Source organism: Streptopelia decaocto (genome assembly GCF_964273445.1).
Source record: "Streptopelia decaocto genome assembly, chromosome: 5".
NCBI classification, from domain to species: domain Eukaryota; kingdom Metazoa; phylum Chordata; class Aves; order Columbiformes; family Columbidae; genus Streptopelia; species Streptopelia decaocto.
In genome coordinates this window covers 56,574,186-56,591,345 of record NC_138659.1, presented here as the reverse complement: position 1 = coordinate 56,591,345, position 17,160 = coordinate 56,574,186, and the positions used below count along the sequence as shown (strand labels likewise).

The 17,160-nt window shown below is 36.3% G+C and overlaps 1 protein-coding gene across 1 annotated transcript in view; it reads left to right on the top strand.

Moving 5' to 3' along the window:
* KNDC1 (kinase non-catalytic C-lobe domain containing 1) overlaps nucleotides 1–17,160 on the top strand; it is a gene marked incomplete at both ends in the record, with an annotated part of 63,539 nt that overhangs the window by 14,156 nt on the left and 32,223 nt on the right. The window contains 3 exons of the mRNA XM_082053834.1: nucleotides 8,565–8,711; nucleotides 10,554–10,671; nucleotides 11,025–12,046. Of these exons, the coding sequence (XP_081909960.1) occupies nucleotides 8,565–8,711; nucleotides 10,554–10,671; nucleotides 11,025–12,046 (1,287 nt within the window). The remainder of the gene's footprint in view (nucleotides 1–8,564; nucleotides 8,712–10,553; nucleotides 10,672–11,024; nucleotides 12,047–17,160) is intronic.

Sequence of the window (17,160 nt, the reverse complement as noted above, 5' to 3'; positions counted from 1 at the left end):
AAGTTTGCTCTTTTAGAAGCCTGAGGACATGTGTTGAGTAAATTTGCAGATAGTTCCCATCATGAGCAAAAACCTATGGAAAAGAGGACAGATTGATTTCTCCTGTTATCATTGTGCAGTGTCATAAAACTCCAGGCTCCATAATGTTAAAGATAAACAAATGTTTTCAATAGTTTTTTTGTCTCCAGAATCTTCCACATAAACTCCTCTGATTAGTACTGACACTTTCTCAACTATGGATTAAATTGTCTTCCTTGGTCCTGGTAGAGTCACCTGCCAGTTTTTGGTGTTACTATTCAAACTCATGTCTTTGAACCCATCATCATGCTGGTCTTCCTGACAGAACTTAATTTTCTATAGCATTCTCTGCTTATTTCAATAATTTACGCTTTAGAATGTTTGAAAATGCTTTTGAAATGTAAGCCTGAACCCTTAAAGGCAACATGGAGACCTCCAGCAAAATTATTCCTTGTCATTACTTGATATCAAAAGTTTTCTCTTCCATTAATTTTATTTCTGTTTTACATGGATACTCAGGTCACTGAAAGATCCATGGTCATTGCTAGACTGGATCTGGAGACTTTATACTCTCTGGAACAATAACAATTAATTTCTAGCATTTATATGAACTGAAAATAAAGCCATTCCACTAGTGCATGAGAATATTCATAAATACCACTGCCTCTCTGAAAGGTTCAGGATCAGATTGACTTAGAAGTATGTAGAAGAATGGATGACTTCCTAATCTCCAGATAAAATCTTGAGACTAGTTCAGTTTTCACTGTGAATTAGATCATCATAGGTCTATCGAGATTTAATCAACAGAGCCTTTGGGATTGACAAAATGGTTGTCATTCGCATGATTCTCCTTAGCTACAGCATTTCAAAAAAAAGTTTGAAAGAACAATTGAGAACAGTAATATTCTTTAGCCTGGAAAAGAATGCCCTAAAGGAGATGCTATGCTAGAAGGCTGTGAAGCAGCAGCAGCCACAGAGGGAGTATTTGCAAGCCCTTGTAAATGAAGAAGTAGGTGGCAACAATGACATGAATACCCATGGACTCAAACAAGAGGAAATACTTCTTTGTGAAGTAGTAAGTTGTGGAAGTTCTTGCTGCAAAACATAGGTGCAGGTGGATAAAACTTAGACAACTTCATGGAGATAAAACAGTTGTCTGCAACTACAAGAAGCCTGCAACTACAAAACAATGAGATTAGACTGATATACTAGGTAGAGTTTCTCAGTTCAAACTGAATTATATAAACAGAGGTCACAAAAAAACAAAACATAGCAAAATGTAGGGACATTCAACCATAATATATGTGATACATGCTGTTTGCAAGTGTGTTTAGATTTTACTTGGTTCATTGCTCCTTATGTTGTTGTAGCATGCTTTTTGGATTATTGTATCCATGAAGCCTTGCTTCTGTTTTGTGATGTAAGCTGATCACCTGACGTTTGCCTAAGAACATATTCAAACTTGAAAGCTGGCAGTTGTTAGGTAAATTAAAAGGCAATTTGCAAACTGACATACCTGAAAACTTCAGCTGTGAGCAGATTATTTGAGAAAATCTGACCTGTGGATGCATTTTTGTGCCCGTCATTGTAGCAGTCTTTTGGGGAAGGATTTTTTCAGACAAAGCTGAGTAGCAACTGTAGAGAAGGGATAAACTGCAATTATAGCTTTGTTTGAAAATGGTGTTTTTCCAGCATTTGCTACCAATTCAAGCTCGAGCATATGTTTTATGAACAGTCTACAGTGGTTTAGCACTTTTAGCACATTCTGCTGACTAATTATGTACACATCCAAAGTGCCAAATTAATAAAAAGCTAATAGTTAATACAGCACCTTCCAGTAATTACAGTTATGCAGAAAGGCATTTAGTCCATTTGTAATGAAGGAAAGTATTAAAAATAATAGGCCTATTTCCCTTTCATTTTGTGGCTGAAGTATATTACTGTCTGACTCCTTTTTTTTTTTTTGCATAAAAGTAGTGCGTTTTAGAATAAGTACCTATTTACCTATGTCTTTTTTTCCTCAATGTTTTCTCAAAATAGTAATTTTCTCAAGCATTAGCTTGAATTTGTTTATAGAACTTTGAGATTTATAACAACACTGAAGCTCTCATTTGTGGAATCTTTAGATGCTTTGAATTGTGAAAAGGTGACCTCATTAATGTTCACAAATATATAAAGGGTGAGTGTCACGAGGATGGAGCCAGGCTCTTCTTGGTGACAACCAATGGTAAGACAAGGGGTAAAGGGTTCAAACTGGAACACAAGAGGTTCCACTTAAATATGAGAGGAAACTTCTTCTCAGTGAGGGTGACAGACACTGGAACAGGCTGCCCAGGGAGGTTGTGGAGTCTCCTACTGTGGAGACACTCAAAACCCGCCTGGACGCCTTCCTGTGTAACCTCATCTGGGTGTTCCTGCTCCAGCAGGGGAATTGGACTGGATGATCTTTTGAGGTCACTTCCAATCCCTGACATTCTGTGATTCTGTGGAAACATCTTTATACGTGAAGCAATCTCAATTAAAAAAAAAAAAGAAAAAACTGCAAAGCAAGGAAGGGTTGGCTATGAATGTCAAAACCAAAAACTGCCTTACACTATTCCTATAGCTTATCATTTAGTGAGAAATATTTTACAGAAAGTATTAGTTCTATTATGGTCTGTCTTTTTCAGTTCTGCTGAAGACCTACATTTCTGAACTTAGTGAAATCTCAATACAAAGTGTAAATGGTCATTATTCATAATTGCAATATGCCATAATGCTTATGCAGTCACTGTTCAAAAGCTCTTTTGTCAGCTTTTTTCTGTCATGTTTGTGAGTATGAGTTCCTATAGAAGCTTAGTTCTTTAGCCCTGCCAAGCAGTAATACAACAGAGCCTCTGTCACACTTTGTAGGCTTGGAGCTTTTACTTCCTCTCCTGATCTTTAGATTTGCAGATTTTAAAACCAGTGCAGATCATTACTGTTCTCTGATTTCACTTCCTATAGTGTTAAATGGTCATAAAATGGCATGCAGCAAGCCGAGTAACTTTTGATTGGAACTGACAGGAGGATTTTTAAATCTATTTCAGTCATGATATAAAATTTTAACATGATGGCAGAAGCTATCCTCTCCCTTGGTAAGTGCTTCCAGTACTTAGCCTGAACGCTTTTAAAATATGTAGTATCTTCACCTTTGGAATTTTTATCTGTTTTTCTTTTTTTCACTTTTGAGCCTTGTTATACGTTTGTGTCGTGGAAACTGCTCCAGTATCAGAAGGTAGCTTGATTTGAAGCTACTTGTATGCTTGTGACCTTCAAATTTTTCTCTGAAACACATGAGGTTACTTAGCCTGTTACTGAAAGGAAGGTTTTCTGGACCATAAATCATACTTGTGACTTTTGTCAAACATCTTTTCTTCGTGTTGCGATTTTGATTTTTAAAGGGCATGTTATTTCCGTGATGGCTTTCCCAGTGATGCATACAATTATGGTTTTACCTATGATTCTTGTTATACTTACTAACTTTGGGCTAAGAGTAGGTGTACTCTTTAAGACCAAATGTGGAGATCCAGTTTCCTAGTGTGACTTCCTCCCTTTCCCTCCATCTTTTTTAAAGCTAATATTGTAGTGCAACCTTGCCAGTATGGTCTATGTGGGTTTTTGTAACAAATTGCATTAATTCTTCAATTTTAAAGTATCTTTAGGAATTGTGAAGAGGTTGTTTTGTTTTGGTTTTCTGTTTACTTTTTTCCTTTTGGATTTCTCTTGAAATGAATGCTATTTATCAGCTATTATTATCCTCCAATGCAACAGTTCCTATAATTCAAACACTGTTCTCCTTAGCTAGATTTAAAACAGGTGAAGTTTTTTCCAAAAACTAAGGAAAAAATCTTCACTGGGAAGAAAAACCCTCTTAATTCCTTAAGAAAATTCCTAACTGCCAATACAGTGCCGATCTTTGCTTGTCGCCCAGGAGAAGGAGAATTGTTTCGTGCCCTTTCCTATTTGTTTACTTTCCTTATAACACACTAAAAAAACCCTAGCTTAATTGTGAGATTATTTTCATTGAGAGCAGTAGTAAGCATTAGATATTTATACTTAGGAATTTGGTTTTGCGCTTACCATCTTGCTCTCCTTTGCTGAAAAGAGAAATTTTCCTCCTAAGACTAAACAATGTGGAAAGTAGAAACAGCTGATTTGATGCATAAGCTTGGGGAACGCCCCACCTAGTGGACGATCATAAACTGATCTTCTCGTTGCTCCCTTTCAGACAGCAGACTTAAGGTTGTGTTGGAATATTAACCATAAATGTTGGAATATATGTTGGAATATTAACCATGGAAGTTATTAATTACGAGCTATGGTAATTGAAATTGCCATGTTCAAAACTGGCTTTCCTGGATGTCAGAGAAAAGGAAGTATCTCAACGGAACACTTTTCTGTCCAGGGAAAAGAATTTCTTTATTCAATACAAGAGTGGCCTTCCCTTGTACAGGAAGAGATACAGTGAACTGCTTTAAAACAGGACAGCAAAATGGAAGGTATTGAAACATATCGGCTTGCATCTCAAAGATACTTGTGCTTTTAAAGGCAGACTAGTGGATATGAGTTATACCCCACAGGGAATAGAAATTAACTGGAAAAAGTGGGATGAGGTAATATGTTGCTCTGCCCTTCCTATTTCTGTGTCCTATAACGTCCACATCCATCCTCATGTGGGTAAAGAAAGTTTGTCAAAAGGGAATTTTTACCCCCTGAAAGTAAAGTTTCTCGTCTTTCTATCCTGCTCCTAGCATTGGTATTTGAGCTGTATAGAGGGAGATTATATTAAAAAATGCTTTCTTATTCTTCTGTATTATAAGAAATACTTCATTTCTGGTATAGTTTCTAATGAGAGAAGGTGAGAGAAACTCTTTGCTTAGTCTTATGCACTATGTATTTGGAAGAGACACTACATTCTGAAAATCAAATCAGATGCTGAGGGATGACATGCATATCTCTGGAGAGGCTTAAACATCCAGGTGATGTACAAATGATAAAATAGCCTCAAAAGTGATGTCTGTAGACACATGTAAATTACCACTTCTGAAATGAACAAGAAGAGAAGGCAAGAACAAGAATTTCTTCCATCCATGTCTTAGTTCACTGAGTTTCCTAGAAGTATTCTGTTTGCTGAATGCCAAACAGGGAAACAAAAAATATGTCAAGTAAGTTGACAGTTTGAGGTAAACTATTTTTAATTCTTCTTTCATGGCTACATCCCATCTCTTGATGTGGGTTGTTAACTTTAGCATTTCTATAAATAGAACACTACACTGAATAAATAGAACTGCAAGATTTTCTGACAGAGTACAAATGTAATGTGTTGCTTAATTTTGCTTCATGATATAAAAACACATAAGCAATATATTGTCTTTAAAGTATAATCAGTGAAGCTTGGTGTCAGTAATGTAGCAGATGTTAGAGTATAAAAGCAGGTTTTTTCCTAATAAAGCAATTTTTCTACCCATTTCAGGTGTTAGAAGTGGTATACAGGGGCTGAAATTGGTTATTCTATTCAGAAGTACCTTCTGAATTCAAAAGTGTCCCTGCACTACATGACATTATTTCACCTGCTGTTCTGACATTGCTTGGTCTGCATAGTGTATGTCAATAACTTGTATGTTATGGGGTTTTTTTCCTTCAGTTCTTATAGGAGTGATTAATTTCTTTATTAAAGTCAATTTGTTACTTCTTGTAGATCATATAAAGTACATGGAATAACTTACTAACATTGAGATCACAAGGGACTACCAAAGTACAATGAAAGAACAATTGAGAACAGTAATATTCTTTAGCCTGGAAAAGAATGCCCTAAAGGAGATGCTATGCTAGAAGGCTGTGAAGCAGCAGCAGCCACAGAGGGAGTATTTGCAAGCCCTTGTAAATGAAGAAGTAGGTGGCAACAATGACATGAATACCCATGGACTCAAACAAGAGGAAATACTTCTTTGTGAAGTAGTAAGTTGTGGAAGTTCTTGCTGCAAAACATAGGTGCAGGTGGATAAAACTTAGACAACTTCATGGAGATAAAACAGTTGTCTGCAACTACAAGAAGCCTGCAACTACAAAACAATGAGATTAGACTGATATACTAGGTAGAGTTTCTCAGTTCAAACTGAGTTATATAAACAGAGGTCACAAAATTGTACAATTTGTACAATTTGTACAATTGTACAATAGTACAATTTCAATGTACTACCAAAGTACAATGTTACAATTATACGAAAGGTTCTTTAAATAGAGCTGTATTATGCTTTTAGGAGTTTGTTTCCTTGTTCTTTTTTATGTTCAGTTTTGTTATGCCATCTGTTGTGAAACACAAAATTATATAACTTACTGAAACAGTTTTTTAATATCAAAATAAAGGAATAAGTTCTACACTCTACACATCCTTTTCACTGATGAAAATAACTGCAGGAAACAAAGAAAATCTTCCTAAATTCTTGGATGCTGTGGGAGGAATTTTGGTTAAATTCCTTCCACGGATTGGAATATACTAAAGTATAAATCTAGACTTGATTTTTTTTTTTTTTTTTTTTTTTTTTTTTTTTTTTTTTAGGGCAGTTACTGGCCTTCAGTCATGGGCAGGCTTAGAAAGGTGTTAATTTATACCTAAAATTAACTTGTACAGACTGTAAGACCACCATCTTCTAAATATTTATTAGTAGCAGTTGTACTTCCTTTGTGCGTAGCTTCATTAGTCCTGAGTGTAGATCATTTTCTGCAGCTGAAATAAGTATGGGTGGGGGTAGTTGTAACTTCAGGAAGTATGAAGAAATAACTGTCTTCCCATCACCTTCTTAGTGGGTTATTTGCTCAGGCTTCATAGTTTCATATCCTTTTGCCAACATGGTCTGGTTTACCTTACAAAAAAAAAAAAAGACAAACATAATTGTGTGCATGGTGTAGTTCAGTTGGGCTCCTGTCACTAAGTGGGTTATAGTAGATCAAAGTTGTGAAGGGGGACGGGAGGGTGGGGGGCATGGTTGGGAGTAACCCTTCTTACTCTTGGAATAGATGAATGGCATTCATTCTTCTGCTAAATCAAAATAAAAATTGTAACAATTTCTGTCCGAGTTCCTCTGAGATTCTCAAGACAAAAATGAAAGTCTTGAGTTACCTCTTCTGCTTAATGGTGAAGTTCTGTAATAGTGAAAAATCTGAGACTGAAATTACTGTTTTGCAATAAGTTTTGATCTTCTCTTTTTAGATCAGATGACATATAGTTTGTTTTTCTGACTTTTGTCCTGATGTTGATGTGTCTCAAGGGTAAATCAAGGCTTTACATCCAGCAGTCAGCACTATTTTGTGCTTTCTTGGCTTGTGGGGCCATGGAGGAAGGGGGAGAAATGGAACTGCCCAGGCTACCTGCTCACACACACAGTGCTTCCTAATGCGGTTGTGTTGCACTCTGCTTCATGGGGGTTCCCTGCCACACTGGAAAGTAAATATATATCCATACCTGTCAAACAAGTCAATTCCTCTTCGTGCGATTTAGAGACAATACTACACCTTAATGAGAAAACCGGGGAGGGTGCAGGGAGGAAATTACTTTTGATCTTAGAGTCAATCTTCTTTCTGGGATGAAAGATAATAAAGCATACAGCAAATGCATTAGTACAACCAGATTTAATGTAAAAATATGGTCATCCTTTTAATTATGTATTTGTAAGCCTGAGAGCACATTGTTCAGTACACTTGAATTCCTGTCTGTACTGTGTCACCATTTAAATGTTTACACAAATTTGCATTTGTCTGGGTTATAAATTTCACTGAATTGTGTTCTCTGAATGGAACATAAAAACAAAATGCAGGCCATTATGGGTATACTACTATTACTACTAAAGCAGATCTGAAAAGGTTGGGATTTTTTTAAGAGGAAAACTTCTAAAATTAAGAGGTTGCTGTGTTGTATGACAAATCTAATGCATTAGCACTAGATTTAAGAAAGTTGTTGGCTCACCTCCTTTTGTATTGGTGCTCATCACAAGGCTGTGGGCTTGCAGAGAAGCAAAGGTGACAAACACGGAGTATTTCTTTAAACTCTTCTGTAAGTGTCTTCAGAGACAAGAAATTTCATTCTATATTGTTGCTGCTCAGTTTCTTAATGCTTTATAACACTTATAAAATACTATTTTTGTGAAATTATTTTTTTCCTTAGTAAGAGGAATGCCATTTCAGTCTCCCAGCATGCTTCTAATTTAAATATTACTTGCATGTACAGAGAGGCTGAGTTTTATATTTAGCTGTAACCAATGAAAAATTGTAATACTTATTATTGGTGAGGAATAAAAGGGGTTCTAGTTGGACCCCACATGGTTATTTCTTTTTGTTTGTAACAAGCATATCACCCAAAGCAGTTTTGTTCCTCCTCTTTAAATTAAACCACCTTTCCAGTAAACTATTACTTACAAGTTAAAAATGAAAACCATTTAAGCTGCATCCCTTGTGATCTCAGAGCTTTTTTTGCAGGAGAGAGAGAAAACTGGTAGCATATTTAATGGCTTCTTTTAAACTTCATGCAGGCACACATCTATTCTTTAGGTGCAACATTGAAAGCAGCAATAGAATATATAGTAGAACCTGAGACAGAATCAGAATTTGGGAAAGATCTGCATACTCTACTGGAACAAATGCAAGAAGAGAATCCTGAAAATAGGCCAGATATTGAGGTAAAACAGCCCTACATATTTTTCTGTTTTAAAAAAATGACACAAATATTTGTGTGCTCATTAATAGAGAGATGATCTTTATATGTAATATGTTCAGATTTTGCAAGTAAGCTGAGGTTTTCCCAAACTCAGCAGAAATTCTTCTTCCTCTGTACTCTAATGGAGATAGAACCTGAAAAGCAGATGTACATGTTTCACAATTCTTTGATTTTTAAAAAGGTTGGGTGAATACACTTGTGGATCTACATTTTCTCTTAACTGTTTCTTCCCATTTAATATTGAGATTACAGAGAGAGAGAGAGAGTCATTAGAAGTAAGAGTACAAATGTTATGCTGTGGAATTTTTATGGTGTCTGAAATGATGTTTAGGTTGCATTTAAGAAAGGGATGGAGGGAGTCACGCACCAGGAAGCTGCTGTTCCTTGGCATGTTCAAAACAGTGTTGTTCAAAGCGTTACTACTAACTAGTTTTTCTGTAAATATATAAATGCTATGTAGCATTTGATTAGATATTAATTGGTTTATTTTTTTCCCCAAGTGTATATTCTAAATGATATAGCACCTATAATCAGCACTTTTCAGAAAGAGTGCCACAACAGAAGAATGATTAGATTCCTTTCCCCAAAGCAAATAATAGTGGCTCCCTGGTCAAGGACTACCCAGGCACGAGACCATTCCTGACAGAGTCTGCTTGATCAGCTCCTGTATTTCTAGTCCTTTACTTTCAAGCATCATCAGGAAAGGGATTGTGTAACACCCCCTGTCATCTCCAGCTGGTCTGAAGTCCCAGACTGGTTTGACTACTTAAATCAGCCCAAAAATAGGGGTCAGTCAAGGCTGGTTTAGAGTAATATATGAAGGTCACTTTGTGACTGTGTTCTCTTTTCCATTCCTTTTCCACTGAGCCCTTTCTTGGGTGGAAAGGAGTGAGGGGAGCTAAATGGAGGGAAAACCCATAGATTGTTCTGGGCTTTTCACTTAACTCCAGCACAGCTGGATACCTGCCTCACTTTTTCCTGTCCTTCCTGGATCTGTGAACCAACAGAGCCAATTTCTGCCTTCCATTCACAATAGCAGAAGAGCAGTTGAGCAGGTTAATGGGGTGTAAGAGCAGCTCCTTGGAGCTGTATGAGGTCTCATCGGTGTTTTATTTAGGAACAGTTACTGATGACACAGTGGGATGCATTTGGAAAGGCAGCTCTCTTCTACTTCCTGCCCATAGTGGCAGGTTTTTTTCAAATGTGAGAATGTCTGTAGTTAATTGTGTGTGAGACCAGTGCTAATGCCATCAAATGATGCTCAGGCTACAGTTTAGAGATACGTAATAGTGTTTCTTCTTGTTATCGGATAATGACTGTTTTTTCTAATTGGGAATGATGCCTTTTAGCTAATTGTATTCTTTGTATTCTGCAGTTTTTAAAAAATTCAGGATTTACTTTTAATGTAGTTTCAGTAATAAAAACATCCATCATCCTGCCTGTGTCACTCAGTTTAAGTGAATCAGTGGCTGTTTAAGAAATAATCTGCACTCTAGCTTTTTGCATCTTGTTATTCATAAAGGATAACATTAATATTATTAGTTTTTATCAGTTGTTCTTAGTGTTCTAACTGTAGGCTAAAACTTGAACTGTGTTAAATAATTTCATGATAGCCCATGGTAAAAATGAGAAATTAATTCAACCACATAATAGAAACACACAGTATAATGAACAGTGCAAGAAAGACCTCAGATGTAGCATTGTATAAACTCAGATGTACTGTGTGAGTTAACATGATTCACTTTAGTTAAAATTCACAAATCTATTCATTTTTAAACAAGTATTTAATGGTAATTTTCTCTAGAGCATTTTGTCATTATGTGAAGAAAAACTGAAGATTGCTTCATCGAGTAGTATTTGCCGAAGCCTATCTGCTGTTGGAAGAAGGGTTCTTTCAATTGAATCATTTGGTGCTTCTCAAGGTAACCTTAAAATGTATTTACTCTGGGACTATAGATTGACTGACAAATCTAATGATTTTTAAAATACTAAGTTTGTGTACTTTCCTGTTATGGGCTCCTTACTAGATATCAAAAAGTCATTATTAAATGTTTGTGAATTTGGGCTGGGGAACAGGGAGCATAAAACTTGTAATCAGCATAATTAATATGTTTAGAGTATCTTTTATGATTAAAAGTCACTTGTCCAAAAATAATTTGTGTAACATACTGAAGATACGTAACAGCAGTGGCAGAAAAAGCAATATAAAGATGTACTAGGAAAGATTAGAAGGTTTAAATACACATTTAATGTAAGCATCTGTTTTTGCATCTAGATGTCTGTGATAACATGTGGAAGGGAAGAATGTGTCAGAGAAGTTTGGGATCTAAAATATGTTCAAATGAGCAAAACAACATAGCAGGTGATTCGTCTGCACTGGAAGATGTGACAGCTGCCTGTCATAAGGACTCTTCTGTAGTTACTATGGTAACTGGCAGAGAAAGTGGTTTAAAGGAAATGCAAAATGATCTGGATAATAAGAAAACTCAACATTCTCAACTTGCAACTCAAACTAAAAAGAGCAAAGAAGAGGACAAACATGCAGTGTATACTGACAGTTTTGCTAGTCTTGCTCTGGATATAAAATCATGTGTTATTGACCTGGAAAGAGACGACATTTTTAAGAAAGGTTCTTTGAGAAAAATTAAAACCTTCCCAAAGCTACCACTTGAACCTGGGGATACAAATAACTTTTTTACTTCTGTAACCAACAGTGGACCACTAGCTAGGAAAAATCACTTGCTAACACAAGAGTCACTACCTCTAGACAATAATAATGAGGTTGCTTTTTCAAAGGGAAATCTTAATTCATTTGCTGTTAGTAATCCACCAGAAACAGAACCAAAGAATCACCAGGTTAATGATCTTCATTTAGAAGCTCAGTGTGTGTGCACACAGGTGTCTGGCATGAATCTAGAAGAACATATGTCACTTATTAATGGTAAAAAGATAGGTTTTGCTTCATCTGATCATGAAGAAGACTGTTCTGATGCTACCTCTGAAATGCCAAATACAGCTGGCATGCTAAAAGGCCCAAATCAATCAATTGCTGGAACAAAAATGCTAGACAATTACATGGCATTGGAAGACTCTTCTGAAACTTTTCAAGGGTCAAATGAAAATGCTTTACCACATTTTAACAAGATGGCTTCAGTGTTAACGACAAAACCCAGTGGGAACAGATATGGATCAAACCTAATTAGGTCTCCAGAATTAAGCAACGGTGGGATGAGCACAAACAATAATGAAGATAATCTTTGTGGTGGCAGAGGGTCAGAAATCAAAAGTAATGAGCAGGTAGTAAAAATAAAGTCTTCATTATATAGTTGTTGTAGTCACTTATGTGGAGATGAAATGACTTAAATAGTGTGTGATTGCTTCCCTATTCACCCTCCTTAGCATCCTGGAAAATCTCATTTTGCTAGTCTGCACACTTTAAGAGTTAATATTGGAAACATTGCAATCCTTTTTTCCTCTTTAAAGGTGAAGTGCTATGATGAAATTTATGCTATTGCAAAATTAACTGTCATTTTAATTTTTTTTACAAATGAACTATACTTGCTAGTGTGTTAGAGCAGCATACTTAATAGTTGATTACATTTGTAAGGGAACATTACCAACGTGTATGTAGATTTTTAACTCTCCATTACTGTCAATGCATAAAGTTCACTACCTTGCAGTCGGCCTCCCAGGTGCTTCTGAAAATTGCAGTTCCTGACTGTAAACCTGACCTCATTGAAATCAATGGCAATATCCCATCTGCTTCAGGAGGTGAAATGTTTCCAACTTTTTTTTTTTAATCTACATGTGCATTTAAGTTTTTGAAAATTGTACGTATGCTGTATCTGTTCTGTGTTCTTAAATTACCACCTCTGTGTTTGTTATGTATAAAATTCAAATATGTGCACAATATTATGGATATGTTGTCTCAAGCATTTCATCTTTATAAATAGCCAAATAAGAAGAGGGAAAACCAATAATTAGTATAGTAGAATTTGTTGATAGATAGCTGTAGTACGGTCTCTGCTCAAATTACATACTCTCAGGGTGGACAAGTTTGGTCTCTGACTAGATGGTTTTCTCTTTTGCCACACTTAAAGAGATGTGAACAGTCCATGTGATGGGAGAGCTGCTGCCTAGAAATGCAGGATGGCTGATGCTTCTCCAGCCTTGCTGTGGCTTGATAAAAATGAGCAGCACAAACTTCACACATTTCATTTCCAGCAGTTATGCCTGGGCGAAGATGTCAGGTATTTTCCTTACTTTACTGGCAATTCAGCCTTGCTCTCCTTGCCTAATAGCCTGTCTTCCAGCCATTCCAGGCAGCGGCATCTGGTGTTATTTTCAGTCTGCATCCATCCCTCTTTTCGCCTTGCCCAAACACCTCCACCTGAGTAGTAACCTAGGACTGTCAAGCGTGTAAAGAGCCTTTGGTTCATCATAGTGAAAGAAAATCAAGGCAGCACTGAAGATTGTTCTACCTGCTTTTTTTCACTTACCTGATTCTTTTCCCCTCAGTAGCATGTGCACTTATTAAATTCATAGTGCAGGAGAATAGTAAATACGGACAAATACCGTATGGCATGGTTTTGCTCTCTGAGGGAGTTATTCATTGTATGCACATTGAGTCCTTTATTTAATTTTTAAATCCTGCAGGTGTATTCTTTAGACTCTGGGAAAAGATCCATTTATTGTAGACACATCCTTTTCTTTTTTTCCTCCTCCCCTTCCTTCTCTGGACTATGCAACCTTAAATATTCGGAAGACAATACAAAGTAATAATTGAATTTATAATAATTGCAAAGTCTCCTGCTTTTGCTATGTTATTTGTTACTCTGGATTTACATGAACCTGCTTCATTTCATAGATATGCCTGTATTTCTAACAAGGATCATAGTAATTTCAGTCACTTGACTTCCTGTGAGAAAGCTTCATAGTATACAGAAATCTGTGTCTTAGTATTCAAGCAACAGAAACAACTGGGCATATCAGACCACTATAAAACCACTGCAGCTGGGATTGTTTTGTTTGGGGTTTGGGTTTTGTTTGTTTGTTTTTGGGGGAGGGAGTCATCTTTTTTTGGTGCTTTTGGTTTTTGGGGTTTTTTTTACATTCCAAGAAATGAAGGTACCACCCTTAAGTCACTTACCTTGAGATGGAAGAGGGCTTACTTAAGCTTCTGTGTTAACTAGAGAGGTGCGGTGAATAAGCTGCCAACACTTAAGAACATAAATTTAGTGTATTGATAGGGGCTCTTCATTAGGAGGAAAACATCTGTTAAAATAAGACCTATATTCTGTCCTTACTGGATTACCAGGGCAACAGTTTGAGTCCGGATGCGTGAAGAAAATAATTTTCCTCAGAATTATAGTTTTCCAAAATTATTGCACAATTTAAAAGCTGTAATGAATACCTCATTTGCTTTTCCTGCAGCAGCACTTGAGATTGGCATACAGAAAAGTAAATCAAAGTATGTTTTGTTTTCAGGTTATTCTTCTGAAATACTCTTTTTCTTCAGATATTTCATAATCAATTTAAAAAAAAAAAATGTTCTTTCAACTTGAACTCAGTTTTGTTCTTCCAAATAAGTAGGCTCTTAGTAGAAGTGAGGTTATCCTGCTTCCACTTAATTCACAGGACAACCACAGTGAATAAGAAAAAGTAACTGATATTCCAGTTACCCTAATAAGAAGTGCCATAATACGTATGATCCGAAATGAAGACAGCAGGATGGTGGTTGTCTATGAAACCAAAGTTTTATAGCTGTGTTTTCAGCAGAAGAAAGGTTTGATAGATTCACGCTCTATATTATTTTTTTTTAATAATCAGTTCCAGCAAATATTCAGGTTCTGCCACATGAAAATCTAATGCTCTTTAGAGCTTGTTAAAATCTTAAGTTAATCTTAACAAACAAACAAACAAACCCTTACTTATTTGATTATTTAACTGCTGTAGGGAGGAAAAAAAGCATTTGAATATATCAATATCTGTGAGCAATACCTTGGTTTCTGAAATGGCTGTTCCCCGAACTGCTGAACTTCCAGCCAGATCATCGGTGCTTGTTTTCTGAGAAAGGGTCAGTCATTTTCAGTAGTCATTGAGCTGTATGGCAGACTCTATTATAAGTCTTCTTAGAGAAGGAGGTGGGGGAAAAGAGGGTAATGTTTTCAGCTTCTTCTTCTGCTTCTGGAAAACAGATTTTATTCCTCAGGCTTCCGAAACAGCATTCTCTGCCTCTGTCTTACCTCCTCACAATTGCAAAAATAAAGCCACGCTGTGCTATCATTTATGTGACAAAGTTACAGCTGGTGTCTCTGGACACTTTCAAGTTCCCTTTCATTTCTCTGTGCCAGAATTTTACCAAATACTTTTTTTATTTTCTTTAATTTGAGAAGCTAAAACTTGAGTCTGAGAGCTTGTTCATTTACTGCAAAGGCACAAAAAGTGTGAAGCCTCAACTAATGTGATTTCTGACTTCTGGACTAAATGGAAAAAATACCTCAGACTTACAGTGCTGCTTTTTCACTACTTTTCTGTAACAAATAAGCATGATTGCAGCAAACAGAGCTTTTAGAATAGTATCTCTGGCATCTCTTTAAATACTTCTTGTTTTTCAGAGGAAGTGCAATACCAGTCCCATCCGGTTGAAGATCAACCTTGTCTACTCTGGAGAGCAGGCAGTTTATCTTACCTGTCAATAATGCTTCTCCAGTGGACAATATTTTTCTAATACCCCAACACTGCTCTTTAATGTTGTGTGCTTTACTGCTAGTAAGCATTACTAAAAATACTTGCTTGCTTTTGTCTGGCTACTGCAATGTATCTTGTGAGGGTTTTCCTAGTAACTTTTATAGTTTTGCATGCCATAAATAAATATTTTTCACTTCAAGTTTGAGTGGGGATCTTTTATTTCTCTAACCAATTTCATTCCAATCAGGTATGTCTCATCTCTAATGCTTTTAAATGTTTCTCTGTGATTCAAATGCTATGGCCTTTACATTAGAGGAGTTAACAAGAAGCTGGCATATACACATTTGTTTTCTGTTAATCGCTCGTACCCAGTCAAGCATCAGAAGTGAAAAGCCATATAGGTAGAGAATGACACTTAAACACTGGGGAAATAACACTTGGAGGAAAGAAAAGTTGTCAATTCCCATAACAGTACTTACTAAGAAAAGAAGAATGAAAATCTTGCTTGCTTCAGCTGTTTAAAATATGCCAGCATTATGTTCATAAAATCATGTACACTGGCATTCTCTGAATGCTTTGAAAAGTTTGGTCTTACAGTTCTGGTAACAACAATGAAATGAAAGATCTGTTAACTAACCTTTGCACCACTGAAGAAAAAAACATCACTTTTTCAACAAGCAGGGCTTAAAATGCAATCTTTTTGGCATAAAACAAAATGTCACCAGTATGTAGCTGTAGGCAATAATCATTCATGTGGCTTTTCCGTATTTTCTGTCAAAATTTCTGTGCTGTGAAAAGCATTTTCTCACTTTAAAAACTGGATTAGGTAATTGCTGTTATGAAAAAGTCTAGAACGTGAAGAAAAAATTCAGGAAGAGGCAGTGGATTATAATTTTGTTTGCTCTTTGGGGCAAATTCATTTGGTGATAAATGTTTTATGTCAGTATTACAATCCTGTTAATGCTTTAAATGAAGTGGACTTGAGGCCACACAGATGCTGAACACTTGCCTTGAGCTTGCTTTGCTAGAATGTCTGAATAGATGACGAAGAAGCAACGCATGCTACAGGTGTTTGCACTAAAAATTTTAATCATCAGTTTTCCAGCACTTCAGATTTTTTTTTTTCTTGGTGGCTGATTGGGATTTTTTTAAAATTGTAGGAAATAGCAATAGCCATGAATCAGAGACTTGCACGTTAACAACCAAACCTCAGACAGGTGCCTAAAAAAGGGAAATTTACGCTTGTATGTTTACCAAAACATAAACAGACTCAGTGAAATTTGAAAGTCCACTTTGTTACATACCCTCTTTGAGGCTTAAATAGAAATTGCTTCATAACCTTAGGTTGAGAAGTTTCTTGTTTTTCGTTTGGAAGCTATTTTAACCAGATTCCATGTGTTTTTCATCACAGATGTAAATGTGTGATAAAACATACCTTATTGTGTACCTTGACTATATCGGATGTTAGAAGGTCGTGTCCCCAGCAGGTCTGAACTCTGTCTTCCAATGAAGTCTTCCAGAATTCTCTCTGTCAGGTATAGGATGATGAACATTTGGAATAATTAGGACACTAGAACACTAGAAGGATGACCTTATCAGGTATTTTTTCAGGAAGAAAAATAATCTTTTGATGTGGTCAAGGTGCAGAGAGACTTGACTTACAGTGAGACAATAGCAATGCAGTTAATTATGAGTATCACAGAACAGCTAGCATATAAATA